Raw genomic sequence first — 10,266 nt, forward strand, 5'->3', positions numbered from 1 at the left:
CTATGACAGAAAATTGTCTCTACAGGTCCACGTCTTCGTAGGGCCCCCATATAACGGTACCTCCCGATATTCTGTATTTTAATGATTTTATAGACATTCTTCACCAGAATTGTTTCAAATTTGGTATTTGAAATTTTTAATTTTTTAATACTACAGCAAATGAAAGAAAATTGTCTGTGCAGGTCCACGTCTTCGTATAGCCCCCATATAACGGTACCTCCCGATATTCGATATTTTGATGATTTTAGCGAATTCATTCACCGGAATTGTTTCAAATTTGGTATTTAATGTTCGTAATAGATACTACAGCCTACGACAGAAAATTGTCTTTGCAGATCCACGTCTTCGTATAGCCCCCATATAATGGTACCTCCTGATTATAACCAATTTTTTTAAGTTTCGCATTTGAATATTTTAATGGCTTATGACAAATCGATTTTGAAATTTGACCAAGATCCTCGAAATAGCTAAAATTATTAGGTACCTTCAAAAGAGGGCTACTGCAAAACATTGACCTAAATTGAAAATACGTGGCGAATAATTTGGGAAATTTGGTCAAGACTGTAGAAAAAGCTAAAATCGGGAGGAATCCTGTATGAGGATTTGAAAATTTTTTGTAAGGGGGGTCCTACCTACAGAGTAATCAAAATACACATTTTTTTCGAAAATGTGACTAAAATATAAAAAAGTACTTAAAGGGGTGAATATGCTCTTATATGGAGTTTACCTGTATGTGGACCTAATGATTCAAGATGTAATGCAAGGTGTCCAGTAAATTACCAGGCACTATTTCAAATTGCGATATATAATGAAAATTATTGAAAACTTCTTGTTTATGGTTTATAAAGGGTTCTAAAAAAGTTCGATTTTTTGGGTTTGGATTTACTAACCGAATACCAACACCTCTATTTGCTTGACCGTTGCATTGATAAATACTACACATGTTAACATTTATGTCATGTCAACTCAATCAAAACAAAAGATTTTAAAAAATCTCAAATTGGAAAGCCATGTAAATTCTTTGGTTGCTCATAAAATGTATAAAATATTGCATTAACCCTGCTCTAGTCCGCTCCAATTCAAATAATTAAATTTGTATGTTGAACACAAAAAAAGTTAACGAAAAGATGCCCTTTTAAGTGATTCGTTTCGGTTCATCAGCGTCATCAACTTTATTTCGTGACGGCTACTGTGCGTTTGTTCGTTCATCTGGCAGCTACTGTTCAGATAATAAGTGTTGCTGCTCTTCAATTGTTGAGTACATATTATTTTGAAGAGTGATGGGGCATATGAGGCATTCCCAATGACTTTAGGGTGTATTGGAAGAAAGGAAGGGAAAATAAACGTAATTTGTGGGGAATTTAAGTATTAGAAGAATAACATGGATTTTATTACCAAAGTCACATGAATAGTATATTGAAACGGTATTAAGAATTGTATTATTATTTCCTGATGATTTTTATGGATTCAAAATCTGAATCTTGTAATGAATCAAATTCAAAATAGAAAAACATATTGTGACGACGTGTTTTCACTTTGAAGCTGGGGTAGGTTCAGCGGGGGCCAGAGTCGTCACAAAAATTTATTTGTTAGGACATAAAGAGAGAGAGAGCGAAGCAAAAATATTTTCTTAAAACGTTATAAATTTATTTCCTTAAATAACACTAAACACTACACTAAACACAATAAAATCACGTTCAGAACGTTTTACGAAGAACACTAAATCACAAAGTTCAGTCGAAATGTTAATAAACGGGTAGCAGTGGTGGCAGCTTGGCACAGCGGCGGCCCGATGAATAGGCGAGCGACGAATAGAGTGGCGGCAGCTTGGCACAGCGGCGGCCCGATGAATAGGCGAGCGACGAATAGTAGTGGCGGCAGCTTGGCACAGCGGCGGCCCGATGAATAGGCGAGCGACGAATAGGGTGGCGGCGGCTTTGGCACAGCGGCGGCCCGATGAATAGGCGAGCGGCGAATAGGGTGGCGGCGGCTTTGGCACAGCGGCGGCCCGATGAATACGTCAGCGGCGAGTAGTAGTGGCGGCAGCTTGGCACAGCGGCGGCCTGATGAATACGCGCACGACGAATCGGGTGGCGGCAGCTTTGGCACAGCAGCAGCCCGATGAGTACGTCAGTCGCCGTCAACGCAGCCCGAAGAATAGGGAGTATTGCTACAACCCTCACTTGACCCTGCGTTCAGTCGCCGTCAACGCAGCCCGAAGAATAGGGAGTATTGCTACAACCCTCACTTGACCCTGCGTTCAGTCGCCGTCAACGCAGCCCGAAGAATAGGGAGTATTGCTACAACCCTCACTTGACCCTGCGTTCAGTCGCCGTCAACGCAGCCCGAAGAATAGGGAGTATTGCTACAACCCTCACTTGACCCTGCGTTCAGTCGCCGTCAACGCAGCCCGAAGAATAGGGAGTATTGCTACAACCCTCACTTGACCCTGCGTTCAGTCCAGTCCAGTCACCACAAATAGTCAAGGCTTATTGTTTGGCTTACTAAGACTCAATTCAACCGAGGTTGCGCGCCTTTTCTTCCTCCCAATCACACTTGACTTACCAGCCATCAACAGAAGACTGATCTCGATTGTGTGAAATGCGTCTCCTTTTATACCTTTTTGGCTGGACAACGATTGTTGTTTTCTCATGACAGCAGCTGATCCCAATCTGACAGTTTTGCGTAGTTCCGCCATTTGCCACCAGGGGTTCCAATGTTGTATTTTAAGTATACTTCTTTCTACTAGGGGACCTGTGTGACCGTTAATATTCAAATACATTTAAATTACATGACCCTGAGTAGCTGTTAGTTTAATTCATAACTTAAATATTTTAATTCATTTTCAAACAAAAAATATAATTCATAGTTGATGTATATAACATACGTAAGTAAAAATGGTATTTAAAATAATAATGTACCCCAAAAACGAAAGCATGACTTTTGGGCGTTACATGGCATCTCTTCCTCCCTCTGATTTTTGATTCCTTGATTTGCTTTCTCTATTGCTATTGGGTTTCAATAGCCAGGAAGCCCTAGGGTGTTATGTAACCTTTTATTTCTCCGACATGGGCACTTTGGTTCGACTATATCTCGGTCGAATAGGAAGGTATGTTAGAGACCAATTGCAGAAGTTCGGAGAGATACCTTCACTACCCCGTCTGCTGATATTATTATGCGGTACTGCTTGCCATCTTGTTTAACAATTCGCTTCAGTTTGTGTCCCTTTTTCCAATTGTTTTTAAACTTCTCGATACGGATTTGTAGGTTTTCGGGATAATTTGGCAGTTCGAGAAATGTGTTATCGTTCACGGGATTGTCTGTCGAGGACGATGGCGTTGACTCAGTTGGGATTTCAGTGACTGGCAATTTGATTGTACTTGGTGTGCTATTATTCTCCTTACTGGGTATAAACACTTCATCGATGGAAGGTTGACTGCTACACAATGTTGGCTGATGAGGTGTCATCGTTTGGCTTGTGGATGATGATGAAGACGACGAGGCTGATGAGGATGAGGATGACGATAAAGACGACGAGGCTGATGAGGATGAGGATGACGATCGGGAAGACATCGATGGTGATGACAGTTCGACAACGTGTCCCGGCGTTCCTGGTAATGATTTATCTTCCTTCACGTTGGGGGACCTGTGATCGTCCGATATGACGGCAGCATTGGATTGCGATGGAATTTGTACGTCATCACTATGCAACAGATTTGCTTGTTCGGTTATGTTATATAGCGGTGATGATGGAGGAACACCAACCAGCGTCTGCCATTGGGTCCACCACTCAGAACTAGGATCTTCGGAAACTGTCACAAAACTACTTGCGGTCGATCTGGAGTCTTCTTCTAAATGTGCGAAAGCATGTGAGGATGAAGTAGGAACCTCCTCATGTTTGTGTGAGGTGTTGGATATTGAATGGATATCTTCGGTGTTGATCTCTTCCCCTATCGCGGGTGTGGGTGAGGGCGTACGATGATTATCCGGCGGTGGGTTGGTTATTTCATATATTGGATTTTCCCCGGAGTCGGGGACCAAAAGCTGCACAGTAACTGTTCTCTCATAACAGCGAAATCCGAGATATTTGTATTGGCTATCTTTCTGACGGACAAATCCCAGACCATACCTTTTTGGCGGAGACGAGGAACGTTGATCTTCGTTATCCGACTCATCCAGCGAGGAATTATTCGAGGATAAGGGTGACTGTGCTCGCCGAGTCACTGAGGTTTCTAAGTAACCGTAAAACATACGCCGACATTCTTCATCCATTTCGAAATTTGATTGAGATTCACCCGACTCCTCCATATTGGGCCGAGGAAGAGTTGATGCGTCATCTGAGTCACGACACCATTCTTTACCCGGTGTAACAGGCATTTCTGAGCACCTTGAAGTGGGTGTTGAGAGCACATCGGAAGCCGGCTTAAAGCTATTTGGCGAACCAAAACACGGGGCGTAGGTTGGTGTACGCGGGACGTCACTACTAGGCTGGGTTTCCTCGTTCAAAGAGTCAGTTTCATCGATATCGTCGCTGTTGTTTTCGGTCGTGTTACACTTTTGCTGTGGAACGTCATTCGGGGTTGTGCTGCACATTCGGTAAAATATTTGGTGCTGGGGCGATGAGGATTGACTGCTACCCTTTCTTGGATTGGGCTTACGGTATTGATTTGTTCTCCTCTTTCGGCTGGTACTAGGACCTTCGTCTAAAAATATTGTCCTTCGCCTTTGAGCCTCGACTTGTTCCAGATGAGCTCGAAATTTCTCCTTCGCCCGTTTGAATTTTTTCGTGTTGGGGCTATCTTGCTCCATCGTGATGTTGAAATTTTGAGAATTGCGATGGTCTTTGAAGTATGGGCTTATATTAGGACACTGATTAGTTTGGGTATTGTCAATTTAATGTCTAAAAATAAAATAAGAAACTATAATGAAATGGCATCACATAAACGTAAGTGGAACTACAATCAACATTCTACTTCTATGTCTACAATTTAATTTTGTTCTTCATAAAAAGGCTTAATTTCACTTAAGTGCGCGACGCGGGTGATGTTGTCTTTTCCTCGGACTACAACGATTACTGGAGATTGGAATTTTTGTACGACAAACGGCCCTCCGTATTTGGGCGCTAGTTTGGCGGCGAAATTTTCGACGGCCTTCGACTGAGGATGTAGACGAACTAGAACTTGCTCCCCAATCTTTGGTTTCCAAACTCGTCGTCTAAGGTTGTACTGTCTCCGCTGGTTTTGAGATGCTTTTGCCAAGTTTCGACGCACTATCTTAAATATTTCTTTCAACTCCTGGGCACGGTCTTCTGGTAAGACTATTCTAGCACCAGTTCCTGTTGTGAGCTGATCATATAATGCCTGGGGCAGTCGCGGTTCTCTTCCTTGTGTCAGGTATGCCGGCGAATATCCAGTGGATTCTGATGCACTAGTGTTTATGGCTAACATTATTTCGGGCAGCATATCGTCCCATGTATTATGTTGTTTCGAAACTTGTGCTATCATTGTTTTCACTGTCCGATTTGTCCTTTCAGTAGGGTTCTCTTGCGGGGTGTAAGGAGCCGTAAGTTGATGCTTTATACCCATTTCTGCTAGGAATTTTTCGAATTGGTTGCTAGTGAATTGGGTTCCGTTATCGGTTATCAATATTTTTGGAACCCCATATCTAGAAATAATTCTTTCTCTGCATGCCTTTATTAATCCCTCTGTCGTAGCCTTCCGCAATGGAACCAACTCCGTCCATTTTGAGAATCTATCCATAATAACGAGTAGCATTGAGTTACCGTGCTTAGATCGCGGTAGGGGTCCTACGAAGTCCGCACAAATAGTGGCCCATGGTTCCTCCGGGATTCTTATCAACATTTCCCCTGCTGGTTTCTGTTGGCTGACTTTATATTTTTGGCAACATTCGCACTGCTGGACATAACGTTTGATGTCCTGGAACATACCAGGCCAAAAATATCGGTTCGCCACCTTGTTGCTAGTCTTTCGCACTCCCAAATGACCTCCGGTGACACTGTCATGATTTTCTCTAAGGACCTGAATCCTTGATCCGGTGGGCACACACAGCTTCCATGGTGTGCAATCTTCATCGTTTATTTGCTTGGGAAAATGTCGATAAACATTTCCCTCAATGATTGTATAGTCTGGATACTTCTTCGGATTCTTGGTTATGGTTTCCTTCAACTTTTCTAGCCATGGGCACGGACTGGTGTCATATTTTACTGTGGCTAGGTCTAACGTTTCCAAAGGTGTTCTCGAAAGCGCATCTGCCACAACGTTCTGTTTTCCTCTACGGTATCTGATCAAAAAATTATATTGCTGTAGCTCGAGAGCCCAACGTGCGAGTCGACCTGTAGGGCTTTCAATAGAATTTAACCATTTTAGGGCCAAATGATCGGTAATAACTATAAACTGGTAACCCTCTAAATAGGGTCTCATGTGTCTGATGCCCCACAGTATGGCTAGACATTCCCTTTCAGTCGCTGAGTAGTTCTTTTCAGCCTGTTTTAAATGTCTGCTGGCGTAGGCTATGACACGTTCCACGTTATCTAACTCCTGTGTTAGAACTGCTCCAAGGCCATAGTTGCTGGCATCAGTTTGCAATATGAACGTCTTTGTGAAATCCGGACAAGCCAGAACGGGGGCTTCAGTCAACTTTGCTTTTAGGTCTGAGAATGCTTCTTGTTGTTCGGGACCCCATTTCCAATGTTTTCCCTTTTTAAGAAGACTAGTCAATGGTTGTGAACTTGTTGCAAACTGTGGGACAAATCTTCGGTACCAAGATGCTACTCCAAGAAATCTTCGTACCTCCTTTACCGATGTTGGAGGTTTCATTTCCACTATTGCGGCAACTTTATCTGGATCCGTCTTTATTCCCTCGCTACTCACAACATGGCCTAAATACTTCGTTTCTTTTCTGAAAAATTCGCATTTCTCAATGTTTATTCTCAGGTTAGCTGATCGCAATCTTCTGAACACTTCTCTCAAGTTCCGCAAGTGTTCCTCAAACGTTTTTCCAATGACGATGATATCGTCAAGGTATGCAAAAGCGTGGGGGTCCATTTCAGGCCCAATCACACTATCTAATGCCCGTTGGAAGGTTGCCGGTGCTGAATGCAAACCGAAAGGCATCACTTTCCACTGATATAGACCTTTACCAGCTACCGCAAAGGCCGTGTATTTTCTGCTCTCCTTCGCCATAGGTATTTGCCAATATCCGTCTTTAAGGTCCAGGCTACTCACGTATTTGGCATCCCGTAGTCGATTCAGTATTGTGTCGATGCGGGGTAAAGGGTAGGCATCTGGAACAGAACGTTTATTCAATTGGCGAAAATCCATACAAGTTCTCCAATTCCCATTTTTCTTTCTGACTAATGTGATGGGGAAACAGTATGGGCTTGTAGACGGCTCTATACATCCTCGTTCTTCGAGCTTTCTCACTTCGGCATTAATCACGGCTTGCATTGCAGGATTTCGCGGAGCATATCTTAATTTAATGGGTCGATCGTCGGTCATTACAATCTTATGTTCAGCTATTGACGATAGGCCATTTAATTGTTGGAACTTAGGGAGTTCCTGTGCCAGAAAATTTTCAACGATCTCACATTGCGTTTTACTCAATTCATCGTTTAAGAATTTAGGTCTGGGGGATACATTATTCGTAGCTGTCATTGTATCTATTACCTCTTTTGATGGGGTTTCCTCTCCTATAGCCACGGTACAATGCTCCGTTGAGGTGGTTGGCTTACTTAATTTGACACTTATACCGGCGCAGTGAATGGTCGTGTGGAACTGTTTTAGAAATTCCAATCCCAATATGATGTTTTCCTTGAATTGCGGCATGATGAGAAATGTAACATCTGAGCTTTGGTTTCCAAATGTAACAGGTAACACTGTTGATCTGGTGATGTTCACCGTGGTGCCGTCTGCGAGGATAACATTTGCCTCATGCCGTGAATAAGTAAACCTTTTCTTGATTTTTTCCGCAAATTCTCTTTTTATAAAACAGCTAGTGGCACCAGTGTCGACAGTTGCTTTAATAGCTTTCCCCTCTATTAAGACAGTTGCAGTAAGGCGATATTCTTCACATTGCAATGATGTAACATTCTGGTTACTCTTCTTTGCCGGGGGTTCATCCTGCTGCGTTTCTGGATTGGATGAGCTTTCGTTTAGCACTTGGTCACCTTGATTGGTGCAATACAGGTTATTTCTAGAGTTGTCCGCACGTCGATTATAGTTTTGTTGATTTCGAGGCTGTTCTGACCGAGAATTATTTGGTATGCTTTCGAGTTCGTCTGCCAAGGAGATCAATTCCGAAAGTGTGGTAAAGTCTTTACGGCGAATGTACCATTGATAATCCGAATGCGCGTTTCTAAAAATTCGTTCCAATTTTTGTTCTTCGGTCATATTGGTGTGCTGCATAAGATGCTGTATAGAGAGTACATATTCCTTAAACGGCTCCTTATTACGCTGTATCCTTCTCCTAATTTCATCCTCCAATTTCTCAAAGTATCTCGGTGGCAAAAAGAATTTCAGAAAATCACTCTTAAATTCGTTCCAGGTAGTCCAGTGTCGGTTGTTGTTCCTTAGCCAGATTAAAGCTTTACCTCGTAACAACTCTGGCATTACTTTAATTATTTGATTCAATTCCACGATGTACATTTCAGCCATTTCTTCTACACGTTCTACGAATCCAATAGGGTCCATTCCATTTTCAAAAGTAATATTCCATTTTCGGATTTGGTCGAGAATTACGAGTAACGACGAATTATTGGATGGCTTGGGCGGAGAATCTTTTTGAAATCCATATTCGGGGTTTGTTGGCGACATCTTCTGTACTTTTTGATCGTTTGTTACCCCTGTGCTTGACTCTCCATGTGACCTTTCCGCGGAAATGTGGGGAAGGGCGTACTCTGTTTTTATTGGGGATAATACTATTGCTTCTGCTCCACACGGTGTTACGGTTATAAGGGGTTGTTTTGTGACGGCTCGCAATGTCGGCGATTTGGTCGGACTGGTACTTTCATGTTTGTTCTGCAACTCTATAAGCCGTCTGTATACATCGGCTTCATGGTCGTTGTGGAGAAATTTAGCCCATCTTTTTCGGAGATCGTCCACTTTTCCAACTGGATCAAGATTGAATTCAGTAAGATATGTTACCAAGTCTTCTTGCTTTAGCATATAGGCCCAGGAGACCTTCAACATTGTCTTTTCGTTTGACATTTTTGAGTACGTCAGTCGCCGTCAACGCAGCCCGAAGAATAGGGAGTATTGCTACAACCCTCACTTGACCCTGCGTTCAGTCGCCGTCAACGCAGCCCGAAGAATAGGGAGTATTGCTACAACCCTCACTTGACCCTGCGTTCAGTCGCCGTCAACGCAGCCCGAAGAATAGGGAGTATTGCTACAACCCTCACTTGACCCTGCGTTCAGTCGCCGTCAACGCAGCCCGAAGAATAGGGAGTATTGCTACAACCCTCACTTGACCCTGCGTTCAGTCGCCGTCAACGCAGCCCGAAGAATAGGGAGTATTGCTACAACCCTCACTTGACCCTGCGTTCAGTCCAGTCCAGTCACCACAAATAGTCAAGGCTTATTGTTTGGCTTACTAAGACTCAATTCAACCGAGGTTGCGCGCCTTTTCTTCCTCCCAATCACACTTGACTTACCAGCCATCAACAGAAGACTGATCTCGATTGTGTGAAATGCGTCTCCTTTTATACCTTTTTGGCTGGACAACGATTGTTGTTTTCTCATGACAGCAGCTGATCCCAATCTGACAGTTTTGCGTAGTTCCGCCATTTGCCACCAGGGGTTCCAATGTTGTATTTTAAGTATACTTCTTTCTACTAGGGGACCTGTGTGACCGTTAATATTCAAATACATTTAAATTACATGACCCTGAGTAGCTGTTAGTTTAATTCATAACTTAAATATTTTAATTCATTTTCAAACAAAAAATATAATTCATAGTTGATGTATATAACATACGTAAGTAAAAATGGTATTTAAAATAATAATGTACCCCAAAAACGAAAGCATGACTTTTGGGCGTTACAATATTAAACAAGTAAGAAAAGGCTATGCTCGCACGGGTCCGATCATATGATACCCTACAGCACTACAATATGTTGAAAGGCCCCTTATGTCGAAATCCATTTTGGAAGATTTCGTTTTTGATATATGCCATAACGCCCACCCTTAGCTTTTTGACGAGGGCATTTACAGAATATTTACGCACTCCGTCGTGTCAAAATTCCGTGTC

The 10,266-nt window shown here is 42.7% G+C and overlaps 1 protein-coding gene across 5 annotated transcripts; it reads right to left on the minus strand.

Moving 5' to 3' along the window:
* Positions 1-2,427: 2,427 nt before the first annotated feature.
* Positions 2,428-10,037, minus strand: LOC131804119 (uncharacterized protein DDB_G0271670-like). 5 transcript variants are annotated; one of them, XR_009342902.1, is made up of 3 exons: positions 4,960-5,099; positions 2,888-4,900; positions 2,428-2,754 (listed from the first exon to the last, which is right to left on the minus strand). XR_009342902.1 is itself a non-coding variant. In XM_059126512.1 (2 exons), the coding sequence occupies exon 2, from the start codon at positions 4,807-4,809 to the stop codon at positions 3,115-3,117; it is 1,695 nt and encodes a 564-aa protein (XP_058982495.1). In that variant the 5' UTR covers positions 4,810-4,900; positions 9,611-10,037; the 3' UTR covers positions 2,813-3,114. The 5 variants fall into 5 exon arrangements, 4 of the variants coding, with proteins under 4 accessions (XP_058982495.1, XP_058982494.1, XP_058982496.1 ...); XM_059126512.1 differs by lacking the exons at positions 2,428-2,754; positions 4,960-5,099 and adding an exon at positions 9,611-10,037 and having other exon boundaries at positions 2,813-4,900; XM_059126511.1 differs by lacking the exons at positions 2,428-2,754; positions 4,960-5,099 and adding an exon at positions 7,686-7,809 and having other exon boundaries at positions 2,813-4,900.
* Between the last annotated feature and the right edge of the window lie 229 nt (positions 10,038-10,266).

Source organism: Musca domestica, unplaced genomic scaffold, assembly GCF_030504385.1.
Source record: "Musca domestica strain aabys unplaced genomic scaffold, Musca_domestica.polishedcontigs.V.1.1 39, whole genome shotgun sequence".
Lineage (NCBI taxonomy): Eukaryota > Metazoa > Arthropoda > Insecta > Diptera > Muscidae > Musca > Musca domestica.

Bases quoted from the DNA above. Each gene is read 5' to 3' on its own strand.
- LOC131804119 (XM_059126512.1), bottom strand. From the start codon at position 4,809: ATGGAGCAAGATAGCCCCAACACGAAAAAATTCAAACGGGCGAAGGAG.